The sequence below is a fragment of the Mustelus asterias genome, chromosome 21 (assembly GCF_964213995.1).
Source record: "Mustelus asterias chromosome 21, sMusAst1.hap1.1, whole genome shotgun sequence".
In the NCBI taxonomy this organism is placed as follows: Eukaryota; Metazoa; Chordata; class Chondrichthyes; order Carcharhiniformes; family Triakidae; genus Mustelus; species Mustelus asterias.
Window position 1 is genome coordinate 450,749 of NC_135821.1, and position 24,990 is coordinate 475,738.

The 24,990-nt window shown below is 50.0% G+C and overlaps 1 protein-coding gene across 1 annotated transcript; it reads left to right on the forward strand.

Moving 5' to 3' along the window:
* The first annotated feature begins 6 nt into the window (after nucleotides 1-6).
* LOC144509003 (reticulocalbin-1-like) lies at nucleotides 7-24,388 on the forward strand. The gene is made up of 6 exons (XM_078237237.1): nucleotides 7-82; nucleotides 6,621-6,814; nucleotides 14,134-14,312; nucleotides 17,348-17,408; nucleotides 19,917-20,116; nucleotides 23,857-24,388. Exons 3-6 carry the CDS (start codon nucleotides 14,184-14,186, stop codon nucleotides 23,962-23,964), a joined length of 498 nt encoding a protein of 165 aa, XP_078093363.1. The 5' UTR covers nucleotides 7-82; nucleotides 6,621-6,814; nucleotides 14,134-14,183; the 3' UTR covers nucleotides 23,965-24,388.
* The last annotated feature ends 602 nt before the right edge of the window (nucleotides 24,389-24,990 follow it).

The following is a 24,990-nucleotide window of genomic DNA, read 5'->3' on the forward strand; positions in this document are numbered from 1 at the left end:
TCGATCATGAGGCTTTCTTGGGCAAGGAAACAGCCAAGACCTTTGACCAACTCACCCCAGAGGAGAGCAAAGAGAGGCTGGGGTAATGCAGAATAATATTCCTAATCAGCTCCCCACAACCCCAACCCTTCTAAACCACCCCCCCATGCATCCCCTCCAATCTCTAACTCAACCCTTCACACATCCTCTTGGGTGACCTCTACATTCTGCACCCTTTCCTTCCAAAGTAAAGTTTCTCTATTATTCACAAGCTGGCTTACAGTTACACCGCAATGAAGTTACTGTGAAAATCCCCTAGCCGACGCAGGGCAGCACAGTGGTTAGCGCTGCTGCCTCACAGCGCTAGGGACCCGGGTTCGATTCCCGGCTCGGGTCACTGTCTGTGTGGAGTCTGCACGTTCTCCCCGTGTCTGCGTGGGTTTCCTCCGGGTGCTCCGGTTTCCTCCCACAGTCTGAAAGACATGCTGGTTAGGGTGCATTGGCCGTGCTAAATTCTCCCTCAGTGTACCCGAACAGGCACCGGATTGTGGCGACTGGGGGATTTTCACAGTAACTTCATTGCAGTGTTAATGTAAGCCTTGTGGCTAATAAATAAACTCTAGTTACTGTGGAAAATCGCCACATTCCAGCGCCTATTCGGGTACACTGAGGGAGAATTTAGCATGGCCAATGCACCCTAACCCGCATGTCTCTATGAACGGTATGCTTCGTCTGTACAGTGCGCAAGAAACAATGCTTTTCACTGTACCCCAATATATGTGACAATAATAAATCAAATCAGTTAGATGTTTTAGATTGTTACTCTTTGTGATTTAATTGTTGCTGATAACATCCATTAGCTGTTGCAGTTAAATGAGTTGCACTTGAAGAGATCGTTGCTCTGGATAAGCTTGTTTCCAGCACAACTTGTTCCTGATAATTTAGTTGCACCTGGCTGGCAGCAAACTAATATTTTGCACCTCCTCTCTATTGTAACATGAGCAACGTGTGAAACAGTTTGCTGGGGGCGAGGTGGGATTGGGAAGCTTGGGAGAGGAATCGGGGATTGAGGACTGCTTTTGATTTGGTGCAAGTTTGTTAACTCTTCAAACGTCTGAGTTACTTCTGCGTTCTGCTGTAAACCAGTGTGGAAACTGATTTTTTTTAACCTCCCCTCCTCACTTTGTAATCGACTTGTGGTCTGTTCCTTTCATCTGGGCTGCTGCTTCCTGCACTTCCTCCTCCTCCCTCCCCCAGCCCCACTCCCTCCCCCAGCCCCACTCCCTCCCCCAGCCCCACTCCCTCCCCCAGCCCCACTCCCTCCCCCAGCCCCACTCCCTCCCCCAGCCCCACTCCCTCCCCCAGCCCCACTCCCTCCCCCAGCCCCACTCCCTCCCCCAGCCCCACTCCCTCCCCCAGCCCCACTCCCTCCCCCAGCCCCACTCCCTCCTCCTCCTCCTCCTCCTCCTCATGCAAGAACCAAATGTTGAATGAGACGTGGCAGAGGAATGAACAACTGCAGCCCACGTGGCCCCCCTCCCTCTCTGTGCAAGTCCAGACCCATCATTATTTCTCCAGCACACCCAGCTATTAAATGTTCACAGCGGAGGCGACAGCAAACTGGGGAAATCAGTTAGAATCCCTGCCACGTAGGAGGACACCTTTTTGTGTCTCTGTGCCCTGTTTGAGAGCAGATTTCCACTCCATCTGACGAAGGAGCAGCGCTCCGAAAGCTAATGGTATTTGCTACCAAACGAACCTGTTGGACTTGAACCTGGTGTTGTGAGACTTCTTACTGTGTAGGAGGAGGCCATTCAGCCCATTGAGTCCGCACCAACTCTCCAACAGAGCAGCCCACCCATGGATTTTCACAGCAACCTCATTGCAGTGTTAATGTGAGCCTACTTGTGACACCAATAAATACACTTGAACTATATTGACCCCACTAACCTACACATCTTTGGACACTAAGGGGCAATTTAATGGTTATCAATTTAAAAATTAAATTAGGCTTGTAATGAGCAGTGATGCCAAGGGTGAATCCTAATCATAGAATCACGACAGTGCAGAAAAGGCCATTCGACCGATTGGTCAGAGTTTTACCGCGCCGCAAGAATCGGAGTGGGCGAGGGGCGGTACGCGGAAAGGTCGGTGAACCTCGGGCGGGATTTTATGGTTTTGGTATGAGCAAGGCTGTAAAATCCCACCCACCGACTCTCTCTGACAGAGTATCTTACCCAGGCTCTCTCTCCCGCCCTATCCATGTAATCCAACACACTTACCATCTATCCTACACATCTTTGGTCACCTAAGGGGCAATTTAGCACGGCCAATCCACCTAACCCGCACATCTTTGGACTGTGGGAGGAAACCGGAGCACCCGGAGGGAAATTTTTTTAGTTTGTTTATAAGTGGCACAAGTAGACTTACATTAACACTGCAATGAAGTTACTGTGAAGAAACCCGTGCAGACACGGGGAGAACGTGCAGACTCTGCTCAGGCAGTGACCCAAGGCCGGAATTGAACCCTGGTCCCTGACGCTGTGAGGCAGCAGTGCTAACCACTGTGGATTGGACTTTATATTTAGTGGTTGTTGTTGGGGACGGGGGGGGGGGTGTGTGTGCAAGAAATGAGTTTGAGTCTGTGCTGAGGGTGAAGATTCTCTCTCGTGCCCACCTCCCCTCCCCTGGGCACGACCCTTTCTTATTTTGGCACAATTAGCGGTGGGATTTCAAAACCCACCGTTGGAGGATGGAGGTTGGAGGATGGAGGTTGGAGGATGGAGGTTGGAGGTTGGAGGTTGGAGGTTGGAGGTTGGAGGTTGGAGGTTGGAGGATGGAGGTTGGAGGTTGGAGGTTGGAGGTTGGAGGTTGGAGGATGGAGGATGGAGGATGGAGGTTGGAGGTTGGAGGTTGGAGGTTCAGCCCCAGCAGCAGTGATTGCCATTGGCATCCAGGCTGAGATGGGGAACTCTCGTCGGGTAAATAAGGCGTGGCCACCATCTCAGTGGGCGTAGCGGCCAGTGTGACTCGCGCCAGCGTGCGGGAATGTTCCCCCTCGTAGTCAGGGGGAAGCATCGTCACACATGAGCCCATGTGGCCGGCTGCTCAACCATGGGAGGAGGTTGTGAGACTCGAATATTGAAGCTCAATACTGCCCTCAGCTGGCAGTGACTTCGCCAACCTCTTTCCTTGCATAAAGCTCGGCACAACATCGTGGGCCGAAGGGCCTGTTCTGTGCTGTACTGTTCTATGTTCTATCTGCCACAATTGAGTCATGGCCCCAGCTTTGCAACATCTGCATCCCTCAATCAGCCCCCATTAGTTGCATCAGTCGATCGTGGGATGTGGGCGTCATAGAGGTTTACAGCACGGAAACAGGCCCTTCGGCCCAACTTGTCCATGCCTCCCTTTTTTTTAAAACCCCGAAGCTAGTCCCAATTGCCCCCATTTGGCCCATATCCCTCTACACCCATCTTACCCATGTAACTGTCTCAACACTTTTTAAAAGACAAAATTGTACCCGCCTCTACTACTACCTCTGGCAGCTCGTTCCAGACACTCACCACCCTCTGTGTGAAAAAATTGCCCCTCTGGACACTGTTCTATCTCTCCCCTCTCACCTTAAACCTATGCCCTCTAGTTTTAGACTCCCACACCTTTGGGAAAAGATGTTGACTATCTAGCTGATCTGTGCCCCTCATTATTTTATAAACCTCTATAAGATCACCCCTCAGCCTCCTACGCTCCAGAGAAAAAAAGTCCCAGTCTATCCAGCCTCTCCTTGTAACTCAATCCATCAAGTCCCGGTAGCATCCTGGCAAATCTTTTCTGCACTCTTTCTAGTTTAATAATATCCTTTCTATAATAGGGTGACCAGAACTGTACACAGTATTCCAAGTGTGGCCTTACCAATGTCTTGTACAACTTCATCACTGGCAATGCTTAGCATTTGTTGCCCATTTCCCCCATTGCCCTTGAACTGAGCGGCTTGCCGCACCATTGGGGCCGTTCGGAGTCGACCACATTGCTGTGAGTCTGGAATCGCATAGGCCAGACTCGAAGGGCCGAATGGCCTCTTTCTGCACTGTAGGGATTCTATCAACTGGATTTAAATTCCACCAGCTGCCGTGGTGGGATTGGAATCCATGCCCCCAGAGCATTAGTCCAGGCCTCAGGATTACTGACACTCTCACAGTGCCACCCTCTTCCCCCCAATTGGTTATTCCCATTAATGTATCTCTGTCTTGTGGCACAGCGGGTGAATCTGCTGTGGGCAGTACCCAGCCAGAAAGTCCAGCTTCAAACTCCAGTGCCCACCATCGGAACCGCCTGGCTAGATCGAGGGAGCAACATTGGACAGGTTTGCAGTTACTGATGAGCATTCGAACCCACTGCCACCGCTGACATTGTCCATGTGGGGGTAGGGGCAGGATGCAAGATTGTGGCTGGCTCTCATAGAATCCCCTACAGTGCAGAAGGAGGCCATTCAGCCCATCGAGTCTGCACCGACTCTCTGACAGTAAGTTACCCAGGTCCTCTTCCCCCTTCCCTATTCCCATAACTCCACAAATTTACCCCACTAATCCATCTGATCTACACATCTATGGGCACTAAGGGGCAATTTAGCATGGCCAATCCACCTAATCTTTGGAGGGTGGGAGGTAAGCAGAGCACCCACAAACACTGGGAGAATGTGCAAACTCTGTACAGACTTGCATTTATATAGCGTCTGGTGGCATCCTGAAATGTGTTCAAACCAGTTGTGCTTTTTGAGATGCAGTTGCTGGTGGATTGTTTGCAGGAGTAGGAGTTGTTTAGTTCGGAGTGTGGCACAGTCGTGATGAATTAGCTGTCATGTTTCTGTTAATTGTTGTGATGAAGGGAACGCAGTGGCCATTTTGTGCACAGCAAGCTCCCACAAACAGTAATGCATTGATAATCTGTTCTGGGCATGGTTGAGAGAGAAATACTTGCCCAGGGCTTAGAGGATAACTCCACCCTGTGCTGTGTGAGGGGTTGAGGGGCGCGGGGGGGGGGGGGGTTAATATGTCATTTGAAAGGCAACATTTGGGGACAAATGACACAAGTCAGGATCATTACAGCACTGCAGGAGGCCATTCAGACCATCATGTCAGCACCAGCTCTCCATACGAACTATTTACCCAGTGTTGTTCTCCCACCAGTTCTGAGCATGCTTCCTTTTCAGATCGTCATTAAAATCCTTCAGAGCAGAAGGAGGCCATTCGGCCCATTGAGTCTGCATCAACAACAATCCCACCCAAGACCCTATCCCCATAACCCCACGTATTTACCCAGCTAATCCCCCTGACACGAAGGGGCAATTCAGCACGGCCAATCCACCTAACCTAATCTCTCCGCCGCCATCAACGTTGAGGTCATCCAAAACTCTTGTTGCTCCATGTCTGAACTTGTGTCAAGTCTTGTTGGCCCCTCACACTTATGCCGACTGACCTGTTTTAAGTCGGCTTACATTAACACTGCAATGAAGTTACTGTGAAAATCCCCTAGTCGCCACACTCCGGCGCCTGTTCGGGTACACTGAGGGAGAATTGAGCACGGCCGATCCACCCTAACCAGCACGTCTTTCAGACTGTGGGAGGAAACCGGAGGAAATCCGTGCAGACTCTGCACAGACAGTGACCCAAGGCTGGGAATCGAACCTGGGTCCCTGGTGCTATGAGGCAGTGGTGCTAACCACTGTGCCATCCAATTGAATGCCTTGATCGAACCTCCCTCCTCCACAACCCCACTGTCCCTCTCCCCTGAGTACCACACTGGGAGCGTTGGCCCGGGTCACTGGAGTGGAACCTGAAGTCCCAATCTCCTAACTCTGGGAGGATAAGTTTTTTTAAATTAGTGTCACAAGTAAGGCTTACATTAACACTGCAATGAAGTGACTGTGAAAATCCCCTAGTCGCCACACTCCGGCACCTGTTCGGGTACACTGAGGGAGAATTTAGCACGGCCAATGCACCCTAACCAGCACGTCTTTCAGACTGTGTGGGAGGAAACCGGAGCACCCGGAGGAAACCCACGCAGACACGGGGAGAATGTGCAGACTCCGCACAGACAGTGACCCGAGCTGGGAATCGAACCCGGGACCCCGGCGCTGTGAGGCAGCAGTGCTAACCACTGTGCCACCATGAGAAAGAGGATTTGGTGCGGTTGGGCTCTAGCTGACGGTCTGTGTCTTTGGGAGGGAGCGGGGGGAGGGGAGGAGAAGAGGAGGAGTTGGGGCTGGAGTGGAGGGGGAGGAAGTTGGTGCACGGGGGAGGGGGGGGGTAAAAGGAACAATTTTGGCTGAAGTGGAGGAGGTTTTTGATCTGCTCCATAACTTGCTTGCAGAAAAATTGTAGATAAAGTGGACAGCGACTCGGACGGCCTGGTTAGCAGCTCCGAGCTGTGTGACTGGATGAAGCGAGTTCGGAGGCGCTGGTTGACTGAGAGCGTGGGCAGACAGATGGATATTTACGATACCAACAAAGACGGCAGAGTGGGCTGGGAGGAATATCACCAGCGGCTCTATGGCCACCTCTTAGGTAGGACCCCTTCCCCCCCCCCTCTCGACTCTGACCCTCTGCCCGCCTTGTGTTTTCTCTCTCGCCGCGTTCTTCCAGAAAAATCGTTGACCGGATCGACCAGGACAAGGACAGCCTGGTCACAGCAGAGGAGCTGACTTCCTGGATCAAACGCGCGCAGAACCGCTACATCGACGAGAATGTCAAAAGGAACTGGAAGGATTATGACAGTAATCGGGATGGGAAGGTGTCATGGGATGAGTACAAGAATGCTACATACGGGTACTACCTGGGTAAGATATCAGAAATTGGCAGCTCCCCCCCACCCCCCCACCCCAGCAGACCCCCTTTATAACGTGCATGCAGGCTTCCAAGACATCCCCTGCTCTTCCCTCCCCACCCCCTTTGCCAGACATGGCGTCCCAGACACTGGCTTGTCCTCCAGGACCTCACACCCAAGTGGTCAACCTTGCCTGTGACAGCCTTAGTGACCCTGGCACCCGTGGCTTTACCCAGCAGGGATGCTGCAGAAAGGTTCCGGATGTTTCATGACGATTAGGAGGAGGCCATCCAGCCCTTGCGTCTCTTCAGCCAATCATAGACTCCCTACAGTGCAGAAGGAGGCCAGTTAGCCCGTCAAGACTGCACCAACTCTCTGACAGAGCTTCTTACCCAGGTTCTATCCCCGTAGCCTCGCATTCCCCCACTAATCCCCCTAACCTGTACATGCCTGGGCATTCGGGGGCAACTTGGCATGGCCCATACACCTAACCTGCACAACTTTGGATACTAAGCAACCATGGCCAGTCCACCTAACCCGCACATCTTTGGAGTGTGGGAGGAAACCGGAGCACCCGGAGGAAACCCACGCAGACACTGGGAGAATGTGCAAACTCCACACAGACAGTGACCCAAGTCAGGAATCGAACCTGGGTCCCTGGCGCTGTGAGGCAGCAGTGCTAACCACTGTGCCACCATTCCACCCTTGAATGAAATTGAATGAGATCGTGGCTGATATGTGAGCCAAGTCCATATCCTTACCATTGTCTTAACACCTTTTGGCTAACAAAAAATGAATCAATCTTGGATTTAAAATTAACAATTGACCTTGCATCAATTATCATGGCGCAGAGTTCCAAACGTTCTTCATCCTTGGTATATTTTCCTACTCATGTAAAAGGTCTGGCCCTAATTTTCCAATTCTACCCCTGCCCCACTCCCTTCCCCGATCCTAGACTCCCCACCCAGCAGAAATAATTTTTCTCCATCTACCCCTTACAACCTGACTGAAGTTAAGGGAGTATTTTTATTCTTTTGATGGGATGCGGGTGTAATAAGTCCTCGGAGGCAGAAGTTCCTTCACCAAAATCCCTTTCTTTACAAGTCTGACAGCAGCATGCAGAGCGTGTTCAGTTAGCAGTCCACACTAGGAGTGCCAGAGGAACTGACACGCATGGTTTAGTACAAAGCAAAAGGCTCCCTGATTGGCCCATCAATTTGGCCCTTAATCACATTCGAACAGGCCCACCTCAATTGCCTGATTAAAGTCGTTACACTGGGCCAGCATTTATTGCCCATCCCTGAGGGCAGGTGAAAGTCAGCCACATTGCTGTGACTCTGGAGTCACATGTAGGCCAGACCGGGTAAGGACGGCAGATTTCCTTCCCTAAAGGACATTAGTGAACCGGGTGGGTTTTTTTGACTATCGATGATTGTCTCATGGTCACCATTACTGATGCTAACTTTGATTCCAGTTCAATAATTTAATTTAAATTCCACCAGTTGCCATGATGGGATTTGAACCCTGTCCCAAGAGTATTAGGTTAGGCCTCTGGATTACTAGTCCAGTGACAATACCATTACGCCACCATTTTCACCCCCACCCTCTCCAATCTTTCTAAATTCCAGGGAATTAGTTGGTCTCCCACATTCTGTCCACCGTAAAACGTTGAGGTCATCCAAAACTCCGTGCTCCATGTCTGAACTTGTGTCAAGTCTTCTTTGGCCCATCAAACCTGTGCTCACTGACCTGTCTCAAGTTTATTTATTAGTGTCACAAGTCGGCTTGCATTCACACCGCAATGAAGTTACTGTGAAAATCCCCTAGTCGCCACATTCCGGCGCCTGTTCGGGTAACAGAGAATTTAGCACGGCCAATGCACCCTAACCAGCACGTCTTTCAGACTGTGGGAGAAAACCCACGCAGACACGGGGAGAACGTGCAAACTCCACACAAATAGTGACCCGAGCTGGGAATCGAACCCAGGTCCCTGGCACTGTGAGGCAGCAGTGCGAATCACTGTGTCACCGTGCCGCCCCGGGTCCCTGGCACTGTGAGGCAGCAGTGCGAATCACTGTGTCACCGTGCCGCCCCGGGTCCCTGGCACTGTGAGGCAGCAGTGCGAATCACTGTGTCACCGTGCCGCCCCGGGTCCCTGGCACTGTGAGGCAGCAGTGCTAATCACTGTGCCTTGGTCAAGTAATGTCTTGATTTTTATAAAGCTCGTTCTTATTTCCAGTTCCCTCTATGAACTTCTCCAACCCTCCAGTGTCTGCACCACACTAATTCTGACCTCCTGCGGGTGTCCAATTAGAATTGGTGGCCGTGCCCTCCGTTACTGACGACCCAAGCTGTGGAAACCCGTCCTCGCACACACCAACCCCCCCCCCCCCCCACTCCCCCCCCACTCCCCCGCCCCGCCAACCATTACATCTCACTGTCCTTTTGAAACACATCTTTAAACCTATTGTTCTGACCAAGCCTTTGGTCACCTGTACACATCTCCTTGTGCCTCTCACTGTCATATTTTGTTTCATAATGCTCCAGTGAAGGGCCTTTTTATTTCATTAAAGGGGCTATTTAAATGCAACATGTTGTTGTCATACAGCACAGGAGGGAACGCAGTGAAGTCCAGCACAGAAACAGGCCCTTCGGCCCTCCAAGCCGGCACTGATTATGATGCCCTAATTAAACTTTAAAAAAAAACCTTCTGTCCTTACTCGTTCCGTATCCCTCTATTCCCTCCCTATTCATGTCCCCATCCAGATGCCTCTTAAATGTTGCTAATGTGCCTGCTTCCACCACCTCCTCTGGCAGCGCGTTCCAGGCACCCACCACTCTCTGTGTGGAAAACTTCCCCCGCACATCTCCCTTAAACTTTCCCCCTCTCACCTTGAACCTGTGCCCCCCGTGTAATTGACACTTCCACCCTGGGGAAAAGCTTCCTATCCATCCTGTCTATGCCTCTCATCATTTTGTAAACCAGATCTCCCCTCAGCCTCCGTCTTTCCAGTGAAAACAATCCTACGTTTATTCAACACCTGCTCATGGCCAACATCCTGGTGAACCTCCTTTGCACTCTCTCCAAAGCTTCCACGTCCTTCTGGTAGTGTGGCCTATTGTATCTGTGCTGGCTGGCACCTGAGTATTGTTGACCCATAGCCCCCACCTTGTGGTTTATTCACAATCTGGTCTCCAAGCTCCACTTGATTGGAGAGCCACTGGATCTACAGATCCCTCGCTCCTTGAGGATCCGGTTTGCTGCTCGATCCTCGAGCTCGTTGTGACGTTTTGCTTTCCTCTGCCTGTCCAGGCATCCCAAACCGCGATGGAGCTGTTGGAAGAACGTGCAGACTCCGCAGAGGCAGTGACCCAAGCCGGGAATCGAACCCGGGTCCCTGGCGCTGTGAGGTCACGGCGCTGTGAGGTCACTGCCTGTGTGGAGTTTGCACGTTCTCCCCGTGTCTGTGTGGGTTGTTTTCCGGGTGCTCCGGTTTCCTCCCACACTCCAAAAGACATGTGTGGGTTGGGTGGATTGGCCGTGCTAAATTACCCCTTTAGTGTTCAAAGATGTGAAGGTTGAAGGGAAGGTAAATGTGAGGTCCTGGGTAAGATGCTCTGAGTCGTCGCAGGCTCGATGGGCTGAATGGCCATTAGGGATTCTGAGTGTCCCCCAATATGGCCCCCTGCAGGGAAATGTGTGGAGGTGGGTGAGACTGCGGGCATGCAGGAAGGATCTCCCTCACCAACCAGCCAAGCTGTGACCTGGTGCCTGTTTAAAGGTTCTGGTGATGTGACAATGACTCGAGAGTCAAATTTACACAGTGCACAACTGCCCTCGAGTGGACACAATTCAGTACTGCAAGTGCTCAGGAACAAAGTTCAATTAAACGTAATGGGTTTTTTTTAGATTGGAGGCTTGCGCTTGTTTAATTAGCTGCTTTTAATGTTGCCTCTTCAGCTTGAGGGGGGGGGGGCACATATTGAGTTTCCTTTCCACTCGTGACCTAGCGGCTTTCGTGATGTTTTATTTAACTAAATTTATTTAACTAAAGTCCAAAGATGTGCGGGCTAGGTTGATTGGCCATTGTAAATTGCCCCTTAGTGTCCCGGGATGCCTAGGTTAGGTTAGAGGGGTTAGTGGGTAAATGTGTAGGGATATGTGGATAGGGCCTGGGTGGGATTGTGGTTGGTGCAGACTCGATGGGCCGAATGGCCTCTTTCTGCACTGTAGGATTCTATGATTCTATAAGGCGACTAACCTCCTCCGAATGTTTCTCAGAGGCTGAGGGGGGAGAAAGGGAACACCAAGGGTTGACTCTGTTGCTGCTTTTTTTTTAGTTTGAAATCTCCAAAAAATTAATTAGAAAGGGTCTCCAGGACATCACTTGTCCCTTTAATCACTCACCCGTGATGGTTTGTAACCCTCGGCAGGCTATTTGACCACGTGAGTAGGATGGGAATAGAGGGATACGGTCCCCGGAAGGGTAGGGGGTTTTAGTTCAGTCGGGCAGCATGGTCGGTGCAGGCTTGGAGGGCCGAAGGGCCTGTTCCTGTGCTGTAATTTTCTTTGTGGGCATCACTGTAGTGATCGAGTCGCCCTTCACTGATATCGCCAAACCCTCCCCACCCTCCACAAGCCCCAAGAAGTGGGGGGGGGCCAACATTGAACTGTCCTGGACCGCGACAAAGAATCCCTGCAGTGCAGGAGGAGGCCATACGGCCCATCGAACCTCCACCAATCACAATCCCACCCAGGCTCCTATCCCCGTAACCTCCAGTTTATTTATTTGTGTCACATGTACATTGAACACTGCAATGAAATTACTGTGAAAATCCTCCCTAGTCGCCACACTCCGGCACCTGTTCGGGTACACCGAGGGAGAATTTAGCACGGCCAATGGAGTGTACTTACCCTGACACTAAGGGGCAGTGAGGGGATCCAGTTTGAAATTCTTAGTTCAGAGGGCTACTGAACCCTAGTTTTGTTTTTTGCAGGGGGGTGGGGGAGGGGAGGGGAGGGGGGGGAGAGGTGGAGCATTCAGGTGTACCTGCTAGTAATATCCAAAATGAGTGAAATAAAAAGTTGCCAGTTACCCAATCCTAATGATCTTCGATTTGAGGAGCACAGAATTTACACAAGGTTTTTTCTCAAATAAGAAACTGATCTCCTGTCAGTAAATTGGTCTTTTTCGAATGAATGTTCTTCACCCCACTGAGCTTCAGAAATAGGAGCAGCAAAGAACAGTACGGCACAGGAACAGGCCCTTCAGCCCATCAAGCCTGTGCCAATCACACTGTCCTATCTAGACCAACCGCCTGTATCCCTCTATTCCCCGCCTGTTCATTTGTTTACCCAGATAAGTCTTAAATGTGTCTGCCTCATCCACCTCACTCGGCAGTGCATTCCAGGCCCCCATCACCCTCTGTGTTTTAAAAAAAAACTTTCTCCACTGATCCTTTCCCCCCCCCGCCCCCCCCCTTACCTTGAACTTGTGCCCCCTTGCAATTGCCATTTCTGCCCTGGGGGAAAAAGCTTCCAACTGTTCACCCCATCAATACCCCTCATAATAAACTTCTATCAGGTCGCCCCTCAGCCTCTGTCTTTCCAGGGAGAACAATCCCGGTTTATTCAATCTCTCCTCGTAGCTAATACCCTCCATACCAGGCAACATCCCTGGTAAACCCTTTTCTCTCGTCCCTCCAGAGGTCGTTCTGTCCCTCGTGTTTGCTCCACATTCGATAAGACCATGACTTTTAAATTCCACATTCTTTCCTGTTTCCCCTCATAACTCTTGACTCCCTCCTCAATCAAAGATCTGTCTCGCGTATATTCAAGGTCTCAGCCCCCACTGCTCTCCGAGGGGGGGCGCGGGGGGTGGTGGTGCCGGTGTGGTGTGGAATTCCAAAAGCTCGTGGTTCCAAATAAACCTGTTGGACTTCGACTTGGTGTTGAGACTTCTGACTGTGCCCACCCCAGTCCAACGCTGGCATCTCCACATCTTGGATTAGACCATAAGACATAGGAGCAGAATTAGGCCACTCGGCCCATCGCGTCTGCTCCGCCATTCAATCACGGCTGATATTTTTCTCATCCCCATTCTCCCGCCTTTTCCCCATCACCCCTGATCCCCTTATTAATCAAGAACCTATCTATTTCTGTCTTAAAGACACTCAATGACCTGGCCTCCACAGCCTTCTGCGGCAAAGAGTTCCACAGATTCACCACTCTCTGGCTGAAGAAATTCCTCCTCCTCTCTGTTTTAAAGGATCGTCCCTTTAACCTGAGGTTGTGCCCTCTGGTTCTAGTTTTTCTTACTAGTGGAAACATCCTCTCCACGTTCACTTTATCCAGGCCTCGCAGTATCCTGTAAGTTTCAATAAGATCCCCCCTCATCCTTCTAAACTCCAGCGAGTACAGATCCAGAGTCCTCAACCGTTCCTCATAGGACAAGCTCTTCATTCCAGGGATCATTCTTGTGAATCTCCTCTGGACCCTTTCCAAGGCCAGCACATCCTTCCTTAGATATGGGGCCCACAATACTCCAAATGGGGTCTGCCCAGAGCCTTATATAGCCTCAGAAGTACATCCCTGCTCTTGTATTCTAGCCCTCTCGACATGAATGCTAACATTGCATTTGCCTTCCTAACTGCCGACTGAACCTGCACATTAACCTTAAGAGAGTCTTGAACAATGACTCTCAAGTCCCTTTGTGTTTCTGATTTCTGAAGCATTTTCCCATTTAGAAAAGAGTCTATGCCTCCATTCCTCCTTCCAAAGTGCATAACCTCACACTTTTCCACATTGTATTCCATCTGCCACTTCTTTGTCCACTCTCCTAACCTGTCCAAGTCCTTCTGCAGCCCCCCTGCTTCCTCAATACTACCTGTCCCTCTACATACCTTTGCATCATCTGGAAACGTAGCAACAGTGCCTTCAGTTCCTTCCTCCAAATCAAAAATCTGTGGGGGGGGGGGGGGGGGGGGGGGTAAACCTGTTGGACTTTAACCTGGTGTTGTGAGACTTCTTACTGTGTCCACCCCAGTCCAACGCCGGCATCTCCACATTCTGGATTAATAGTCTAGCGATTAATCCCACTTGGCCTTGGCCGTGAATCCATTTTGAAAATGACTGGATCCGCTTCCACCACTCGTTCAGGCAGCGCCTTCCAGATGGTCACTTGCTATGTTGGTGGTGTTTCGTAAAAGTTTTCCATCTCCCCTTGTTCTTCTGCCAATCATTCTCAAACCGCGTTACTGACCCTCTTGCCCAGGAAAGACGAGGTCTTGCCCGTCCTCTTGTACCTTCTTGACGCTTGTTCCTGCCCGCAGGTGAGGCGTTCGATGATGTTGCAGAAAAAGACCAGGAGGCCTACAAGAAGATGTACAAGCGGGATGAGCGCAGATTCAAGATGGCGGACAGAGACGGTGACCTCATCGCCACACGAGAGGAGTTCACCGCGTTTCTTCATCCAGAGGAGTTTGATTTCATGAAGAGCGTTGTCATCACGGTAGGCAGGGTGGCGACAGGAGCCAAATTCAATTTAGTTTTTGTTAGTTTTCCCTCGGCTTTTTAATCTGGAGTTAATCTTTCCCAGGGCCGACTGCTCTCCATTCTTGTCTGTCGAGTTTAGACTCTCTTTTTTTGAAAGGGCTTGCGTTTCTATAGCGTCTTTCCACACCCGGCAGCCATCTCCGAGCACCTTCCAGCCAATGAGGTGCTTTTGCAGTATTGTTATGTAGTGAACACAGCAAGATCCCACTAACATTAATGTGATCTGTATTTTTCTAATGTTGAGTAAGGGATAAATATTGGTCAGGCCACACGGGAGAACTTCCCGTCATGGATTCAATAAGGTTGGGCCTCTTGGAGTATGAGCTCCCTGATTGAGGTCGTAATTGCCTGTCCAATCAGGGAGCTCGTACTCCCCGACCTCCATGAAGTCATTACACCTCCCCCTGCTTCTTTGAAATAGTGTCGTGGGATCCTTTGTCACGCCCAAGTAGGCAGCTGCGGCCTTGCTTTAGTATTGCATCTGGACAACGGTATCACTGACAGTGCAGCATTCCCTCAGTACTGGTCCAGAAAGTCGGGGTGTTTTTATTGCACTCCAAACCCTGGAGTGGGACAACTGTGCCAGAACTGATGGTGTTGTTGGCAAATCTAATCCAAACTCCACCCAATATCCACACACTAACAAGAACTGGCCTCCATTTGGACCTGTTTCCCTGCCGGCCACTCTGGGACCACGTGGTCCCAGAATAAGGGGTAAGCCATTCAGGACTGAGAACGGGAAGAACTTCTTCATTGAGTTGTGAACCTGTGGCATTCTCCACCACAGAAAGCTGTTAGGGTCAGGGGCACAAGTTCATGATAAAGGGGGGGAACGGTTCATCATAGAAACCCTACAGTGCAGAAGGAGGCCATTTGGCCCATCGAGTCTGCACCGACCACAATCCCACCCAGGCCCTACCCCCATATCCCTACATATTTACCCGCTAATCCCTCTAACCTACGCATCTCATGACTCTAAGGGGCAATCTTTAGCATGGCCAATCAACCTGACCCGCACATCTTTGGACTGTGGGAGGAAACCGGAGCACCCGGAGGAAACCCACGCAGACACGAGGAGAATGTGCAAACTCCACACAGACAGTGACCCAAGCCGGGAATCGAACCCAGGTCCCTGGAGCTGTGAAGCAGCAGTGCTAACCACTGTGCTACCGTGCCGCTGTTCAGTGGAGATGTGCAGGGCTTGGGATGCACTGCCAAGTGAGGTGATTGAGGCAGACACATTAGCGACATTTAAGACTTAACTGGATAGACACATGAACAAACGGGGAATAGAGGGATCCAGGCTGTTGGTCTAGATAGGACAGCATAATTGGCGCAGGCTTGGAGGGTCGAAGGGCCTGTTCCTGTGCTGTTCTTTGCTCTCTATGTTCGAGAGGGAACTGGACGTGGCCCGTGTGGCTAAAGGGATCACGGGGTGTGGAGTGAAAGTGGAAGCAGGATACTGAGAGTGCATGATCCGGCATGACCATATGGAATGGTGGTGCAGGCTCGAAGGGCCGAATGGCCTCCTCCTCCTACACTGACTTTCTAGGTCAATAATAGCGCCCTAACTGAGACGAGCTAACTCAGCGAATGACACAAGCAGGACAAGGTGGGAGTGATCCCAGTTCTCGGTCTGCTAACCTGACTGGCGTGTCTCTGGAATCGCTTTGACGGAGACAGCCAGTAGATAGGGCCGTACAGCACACGGAGAGGCCATTGGGCCCATCAGGCACATGGCAGCCCTTTGAAAAAGCCATCCTACTCATTGTACCACCCCACTCTTTTCACCAGAGCTCTGCCAAGTGTTTCTGTTTCAAGTATTTGGCCGGTTCCCTTCTGTATGTTACGACTGAATCTCTTTCCAGGGGTCAGTTAGCTTTGTTGACCAGGATGTGGTGCAGAATGAAACTAACAGTGTAGGTTCGATTCTCGGCTTGGGTCACTGTCTGTGCGGAGTCTGCACATTCTCCCCATGTCTCCGTGGGTTTCCTCCCACAGTCCGAAAGACGTGCTGGTTAGGTGGATTGGCCATGCTAAATTCTCCCTGGCTGTACCCGAACAGGCCCCGGAGTGTGGTGACTGGGGAATTTTCACAGTAACTTCATTGCGGTGTTAATGTAAGCCTACTTGTGACACTAATAAATAAACTTCACCTTTTTAAACCCTGCCACAACAGCCTTCTCTGGTCTGAGGAGAGCAATCCCAGTTTCTCCACATAACTGAGCTCCTCTTCCCAGGTCATGCGCCCTCAGGTCACTGTCTGTGCGGAGTTTGCACATTCTCCCCATGTCTGCGTGGGTTTCCTCCGGGTGCTCCAGTTTCCTCCCACAGTCTGAAAGACGTGCTGGTTAGGTGCATTAGCCGTGCTAAATTGCTCCTTAGTGTCCAAAGATGAGCAAGTTGCGTAGATTGACCTTGATAAATTGCCCCTTAGTGTCCAATGATAAGGTGGGGGAGGGGACCTGGGTAAGATGCTCTGTCAGAGGGTCGGTGCAGACTCAATGGACTGAATGGCCTCCTCCTGCCCTATAGGGAACCTATAATTGCACAGGGCAGTTGACAGGGTCTGTATTTGCGTGTAGGCCAGACCAGGTAAGGACAGCAGATTTCCTTCCCTAAAGGGCATTACTGAAGCAAATGGGGTTATGAGGCTACCTGTTTTTTAATCACTTGTATTTAAATTCCACCAGTTCCCATGATGGGATTTGAACCCTTTTGTGCCCAGAGTATTAGCCTGAACCTCTGGATTACTAGTCCAGTGACAGTACTGCTACGACACAGGAACAGTCCTGTCAGAGCTAATGGTTTTTGTAGGCTTCTCAAAAGGCTGAACATCTGCACCCATAACGAACTGTAGGTTGAGAACCCCAACCGTAAAACTACTGTCTGTTGATGCTGGCACAAAGTGGTTGGGCTGAATGGCCTCACTCTGCCATATAGTCTATGACTGAATCTGTGAAAGATGTTAACATCTTTTTCCTTCTCCAGGAAACCATTGAAGACATTGACAAAGATGGCGATGGGATGGTTGACGTGAAAGAATACATCAGTAAGATTCTTACCTTTCTCCCTCCCACTCTAGTTTCAACTTTAGGTGACTATAATGTTGGGTTAATTTTTTAAGTGTGGGTTTCCTCCGGGTGCTCCCACAGTACAAAGATGTGCTGGTTAAGTTGATTGGCCATGCTAAATTGTCCCTTAGTGTCAGGGGGACTAGCAAGTTAAATGTGTGGGGCTATGGAAATAGGGTCTGGGTGGGATTGTAGTCGGTACAGACTCGATGGGCCAAATGGCCTCCTTCTGTACTGTCGGGATTCTATGGTGTTGTCACAGCACTGACCCCTACAGTCTGCAAACAGAATGGCATCTTCAGCTAGAAATTTTAGGGCGGCCCAGTGGTTAGCGCTGCTGCCTCACAGGGACCCGGGTTCAATTCCAGTCTCTGGTCACTGTCTGTGTGGAGTTTGCACATTCTCCCCATGTCTGCATGGGTTTCCTCCGGGTGCTCCGGTTTCCTCCCACAGTCCAAAGATGTGCGGGTTAGGTTGATTGGCCATGCTAAATTAACCCAAGTGTCGGGGGGATTAGCAGGGTTAAAAAATGAGGGGTTACAGGAATAGGACCTGGGTGGGATTGTGGTTGGTGCAGACTCGATGGGCTGAGTGGCCTCCTTCTGCACTCTGGGGATTCTAGCCATCCTGAATGAGTGGCTCGACTTGTTCAGAGTTTGTGTTGTCATATTGCTCCTCAGTGGGGTGCCCGCCCCAAAGCACTTAACAAGTGATATTGAAGTGTTGTCGTCGTGGAAATGCAGCAACCAATTTGTGCATGGCAAGATCCCAAAACCAGCAATGGGATAAATGACCAGGTAATTTTTTTTTTGTGATGTTGACGAAGGCGTAAATGTGGCCAGGATACCATGGTCCCTTCACCCACAAGGGTAGGTGGGACCCAGTTAAAGGTCTGACCTGAAACGGTGAGATGCAGTTCCGTCCATTTGGAACCCTAGACCCAATTTTTCAAAAATTCATTAGTGGGACGTGGGCGTCACTGGCTGGGCAGCATTTATTGCCCATCCCTAGTTTCCCTTAGAGGGCAGTTGAGAGTCAACCACATTGCTGTGGCTCTGGAGTCACATGTAGGCCAGACCGGGTAAGGACAGCAGATTTCCTTCCCTAAAGGACATCAGTGAACCAGATGGGTTTTTCCAACAATGGGTCATCAGTAGATTCTTAATTCCAGATTTTCTTTTTTATTGAATTCAAATTCTACCATCTGCCGTGGCGGGATTCAAACCCGGGTCCCCAGAACATTCGCTGAGTTTCTGCATTATTAGCGGTAATACCACTAGGCCACCGTCTCACCTCGAATACAAAGGGGTGCCTCTATTTTAAATAGATTATGTAGACTGTTTGGTTTAGTGCACTTTTTAAACAGACTGTAGATTATTCTGGAATATTTAAATAGACTCTGTAGACTGTTTGCTGTGGAATGATGGTTAAGTAGGCTGTTCTGTTGAGTGCTTCAAGGAAGCCTTGCTGCACAGTGATTCGCACTGCTGCCTCACAGCTCCAGGAACCTGGGTTCGATTCTGGCCTTGGGTGACTGTTGGCCATGATCAAAATGAAGGGCGGGGCAGGCTTAAAGGGCCAAATGCCCTTCTCCCAGTTTCTATGAACCTGATGTTTCAGTCTGAGGTTCAGTGTTCCTGGGCTCAAACAATATCCAGATTAGCTGCAAGAAAAGAGTATTCTAGAAAATCTCAGCAGGTCTGGCAGTATCTGCAGGGAGAGAGAAACAGAGTTAATGTTTGGAGTCCGTTTGACACTTCTTCAGGATTAAAGCGAGGGGAAAACAGGTTGGATATTAAACTGTAGCTGGGAGAGATTGCAATAATTATGTGTGGCACAGTGGCTAGCACTGCTGCTTCACAGCGCCAGGGACCCGGGTTCAATTCTGGTCTTGGGTGACTGTCTGTCTGTGCGGTGTCAGCACGTTCTCCCCATGTCTGCGTGGGCTTCCTCCGGGTGCTCCGGTTTCCTCCCACAGTCTGAAAGACGTGCTGGTTAGATGCATTGGCCATGCTAAATTCTCCCTCGGTGTACCCGAACAGGCGCCGGAGTGTGGCGACTGGGGTCACTGTCTGTGTGGAGTTTGCACTTTCTCCCCGTGTCTGCATGGGTTTCCTCTCTCAGTCCGAAAAAAAATGTGCTGGTTAGGTGCATAGACCTGAACAGGCGCCGGAGTGTGGCAGCTAGGGGATTTTCACAGTAACTTCATTACGGTGTTAATGTAGGCCTACATGGGACACTAATAAATAAACTTTAAGAACTTCTAATTCATTGGCTGACACAGTTGTGTCGATAGATACTCTGGCTAATTAAATTGAGTTGACTCTTGTCAACATTTAGAGAATAGTTAGTTATATATTCTTCCTTGTTAACCTGCGTCCCCAGTTTCAGTCCTTTGTGATGGCTTGGCCTCAGATGTTTGACCTGGAGTGCTGACGTTCCCCAGACACGACCGTAACACTCTCTCTGTAATGTGTCCCCGACAGGTGACATGTACACGCCTGAAGATGGTGAACCAGAACCCGACTGGGTGAGGAACGAGAAGGAGCAGTTCCGAGACTTCCGCGACACAGACAAGGATGGGAAGCTGGATCGCAGCGAGATTGAACGTTGGATTCTCCCAGCGGATTACGATCACGCAGAGTCAGAGGCCAAACATCTTATCCATGAGTCAGACAAAGACCAGGTCAGAGTTCGTGGGGGTTTTTTTTTTTACTCCCATTGGGAGACTTCACCTTGCCCGGTCATTCCTCTCTCATCCCCCAACCTTTGGCTTTGCTCCTGCTTTCAGAACCTCCTGTTCTGCCATCCTCTGTCTCGTGCTCCCTCTCACCACTCTCTCTCTCACACTGAGAAGTGTTTCCCTTCTATTCGTACCTTGCGCACTCTCGCCTTTTATCTGTTGCATGTTGTTTCATTCACATTTGCTGCCATTCACTTGTGCTATAGCTTTTTTTCCTGCGGTGCCTTCTCCCTCTCAAGCGACGTTCCCTTTTAAAGTTTATTTGTGTCACAAGTAGGCTTACATTAATACTGCAGTGAAGTTATTGTGAAAAATCCCCTGTCTCGTATCCTGCTGTGTGGACTTTGTGTATATGGTGTTAAGGGTAAGATCCTGGCATGGATAGAGGATTGGCTGACTGGCAGAAGGCAGAGAGTGGGGATAAAGGGGTCTTTTTCAGGATGGCAACCGGTGACTAGAACATAGAACAGTACAGCACAGAACAGGCCCTTCGGCCCACGATGTTGTGCCGAGCTTTATCTGAAACCAAGATCAAGCTATCCCACTCCCTATCATCCTGGTGTGCTCCATGTGGCTATCCAATAACCGCTTAAATGTTCCTAAAGTGTCTGACTCCACTATCACTGCAGGCAGTCCATTCCACACCCCAACCACTCTCTGCGTAAAGAACCTACCTCTGATATCCTTCCTGTATCTCCCACCACGAACCCTATAGTTATGCCCCCTTGTAATAGCTCCATCCACCCGAGGAAATAGTCTTTGAACGTTCACTCTATCTATCCCCTTCATCATTTTATAAACCTCTATTAAGTCTCCCCTCAGCCTCCTCCGCTCCAGAGAGAACAGCCCTAGCTCCCGCAACCTTTCCTCATAAGACCTACCCTCCAAACCAGGCAGCATCCTGGTAAATCTCCTCTGCACTCTTTCCAGCGCTTCCACATCCTTCCTATAGTGAGGTGACCAGAACTGCACACAATACTCCAAATGTGGTCTCACCAAGGTCCTGTACAGTTGCAGCATAACCCCACGGCTCTTAAACTCCAACCCCCTGTTAATAAAAGCTAACACACTATAGGCCTTCTTCACAGCTCTATCCACTTGAGTGGCAACCTTTAGAGATCTGTGGATATGGACCCCAAGATCTCTCTGTTCCTCCACAGTCTTCAGAACCCTACCTTTGACCCTGTAATCCACATTTAAATTAGTCCTACCAAAATGAATCACCTCACATTTATCAGGGTTAAACTCCATTTGCCATTTTTCAGCCCAGCTTTGCATCCTATCTATGTCTCTTTGCAGCCTACAACAGCCCTCCACCTCATCCACTACTCCACCAATCTTGGTGTCATCAGCAAATTTACTGATCCACCCTTCAGCCCCCTCCTCTAAGTCATTAATAAAAATCACAAAGAGCAGAGGACCAAGCACTGATCCCTGCGGCACTCCGCTAGCAACCTGCCTCCAATCCGAAAATTTTCCATCGACCACCACCCACTGTCTTCGATCAGACAGCCAGTTACCTATCCAATCGGCCAACTTTCCCTCTATCCCACACCTCCTCACTTTCATGTGGTGTGTCTCGGGGATCGGTGCTGGGACCACAACTTTTCACAATATACATTAATGATTTCTACCAAGGCCAAGTGGGATTATCACTAGACTATTAATCCAGAATGTGGAGATGCCGGCATTGGACTGGGATGGGCACAGTAAGAAGTCTCACAACACCAGGTTAAAGTCCAACAGGTTTATTTGGTAGCATGAGCTTTTGAATTTCTCTCTCTCTCTCTCTCTCTTCCCCCCCCCGGCCCCTCCGAGAGCAGTGGAGGCTCAGACATTGAATATATGCAAGACAGATTTTTGATTTGGAGGAAGGAACTGAAGGCACTGTTGCTACGTTTCCAGATGATACAAAGATATGTAGAGGGACAGGTAGTATTGAGGAAGCAGGGGGGCTGCAGAAGGACTTGGACAGGTTAGGAGAGTGGGCAAAGAAGTGGCAGATGGAATACAATGTGGAAAAGTGTGAGGTTATGCACTTTGGAAGGAGGAATGGAGGCATAGACTATTTTCTAAATGGGAAAATGCTTAGGAAATCAAACACAAAGGGACTTGGGAGTTATTGTTCAAGATTCTCTTAATGTTAACATGCAGGTTAGGAAGGCAAATGCAATGTTAGCATTCATGTCAAGAGGGCGAGAATACAAGAGCAGGGATGTACTTCTGAGGCTGTACAAGGCTTTGGTCAGACCTCATTTGGAGTATTGTGAGCAGTTTTGGACCCCATATCTAAGGAAGGATGTGCCGGCCTTGGAAAGGGCCCAGAGGAGGTTCACAAGAATGATCCCTGGAATGAAGAACTTGTCGTATGAGGAACGGGTTGAGGACTCTGCGTCTGAACCCGTTGGAGTTTAGAAGGATGAGGGGAGATCTTATTGAAACTTACAGGATACTGCGAGGCCTGGATAGAGTGGATGTGGAGAGGATGTTTCCATTAGTAGGAAAAACTGGAACCAGAGGGCACAACCTCAGGCTAAAGGGATGATCCTTTAAAACCGAGATGAGGAGGAATTTCTTCAGCCAGAGAGTGGTGAATCTGTGGAACTCTTTGCCGCAGAAGGCTGTGGAGGCCGGGTCATTGAGTGTCTTTAAGACAGAGATAGATAGGTTCTTGATTAATAAGGGGATCAGGGGTTATGGGGAAAAGGCAGGAGAGTGGGGATGAGAAAAATATCAGCCATGATTGAATGGGGGAGCAGACTCGATGGGCCGAGTGGCCTAATTCTGCTTCTATGTCTTATGGTCTTGTGTGCTGCCTTGCTACCTTATCCTTTAAGCTGTTCTCCTTTCCTGTCCCTCCCCACATCACCGGCAATGGGTGCAAGCTTTAAAATTTGCATTGGATCAACAGGTACTAATTGTTTTTTTTAAAGTTTATTATTGTCACAAGTAGTTTTACATTAACACCGCAATGAAGTTACTGTGAAAATCCCCCAGTCACCACACTCCGGCGCCTGTTCGGGTACACTGAGGGAGAATTTAGCACGGCCAATGCTCCCTAACCAGCACGTCTTTTCAGACTGTGGGAGGAAACCGGAGCACCCAGAGAAAACCCACGCAGACACGGGGAGAACATGCAGACTCCGCACAGTCACCCATGTGGGGAATCGAACCCAGGTCCCTGGCGCTGTGAGGCAGCAGTGCTAACCACTGTGCCACCGTGCCGCTCCTACCAGCTCTTTGCAAGCGGTTAGCACTGCTGCCTCACAGCACCAGGGATCCGGGTTCGATTCCCGGCTTGGGTCACTGTCTGTGCGGAGTCTGCACATTCTCCCCATGTCTGCGTGGATTTCCTCCCACAGTCTAAAAGACATGCAGGTTAGGTGCATTGGCCGTGGTAAATTCTCCCTCAGTGTACCCAAACAGTCACCAGAGACTGGCAACTAGGGGATTTTCACAGTAACTTCATTGCAGTTTTAATGTAAGCCTTACTTGTGATACTAATAGATAAACTTTATGAGCTGAACAGCCTCTTTTCCAAGCTGAGCTTAAGATTTTCACGGCCCAGGTGAGATTCCTGGAAGAGAGTCAGATTCTCCAGTTCCGATTGAACCCCCCGCCCTCCCCCACAGCCCCCATATTAACCCTTTGTTGTCTTTTCTTTCTGTGCTGTCTACTTGCAGGACGATAAACTGACCAAACAGGAGATTTTGGACAACTGGAATATGTTTGTTGGCAGCCAAGTGACCAATTACGGGGAGGACCTGACACGAAAGCATGACGAGCTCTGATCCTTAGTTCAATATTCCCCATCAATGAACCCAATCTGAATCAGCCAATCGTGACGGAATTGCAGCATTTCACACGTAGCTAACCCAGGACTTGGATAATTTGAATAATCATCAAAAACGTTAATTGTATTTATTTAATTGATTGATTGATTTTTAGCCCTCCTGAATTTCCATCAAGTTGCCCCTGCAACCCGCCTCTGCCTGCACCCCCCCTCCAAAAAAAAAACTAGAGGCTGCGAAAGTAGTTCTGGCACAGAAAAACTTGACACAATCCAACTCTTTGCAATGAATGGGGAGGACGTTGCGACGTCCCAGAAATGGATCAAATCTGTGCCATCGATTTTAATTGATGGGATTGTAATTGGAACAACTTATCCTTGGATGGGTCTGCGATTCTTAGTTCTGTTATTTTTTTGATTTTGAGGTCCACCCCCCCCCCCCCCCCCCCCGTCCCACCCCCAAAAATAATCTCTCTAATTTCGGCTGAACAGCTCCAAATCAGCGGGCAATCTGGGCAGGGTCCTCCGTACAACCTCAAAGATGCAGAGGAGAACTTGATGGAAAGCTCATTTCTTGCCGCGCCCGGGCTGGTAACCTCTGTCCTAGAGCAGGCAAAGTCTGGAAGTGTCCAACTGATGCCAGGTGCTTTTTTCCATTTCCCCCCCCCCCCCCCCCCCCACCCCCCCAAACACCTCAAGGGCACACAGGTCAATGCCTCAACTGTTGGCAGAGGCCAAAGAAGTAGTGGTCTCTGGGTGAAGGGTCCCAGTGAAGGAGGCATTGGAGAGCATGGCCAAGTCATAGTTTTACAGTACAGACAAAGAGGCCCTTTGGCTGTGCCAACCATCAAGCACCCATCTATCCTCGTACCCATTTTCCCCACACCACTCGGGGCAAATCTTGAAGTGTTTGCAAAATTGGCCATTTGTGGATTAACCACTCAATTGTTGGCAAGTGAGGCAATAGCCTAGTGGTATTATCTATTAGCTGAGTTTCTGGATTAATGTTCTGGGGACCCGGGTTCGA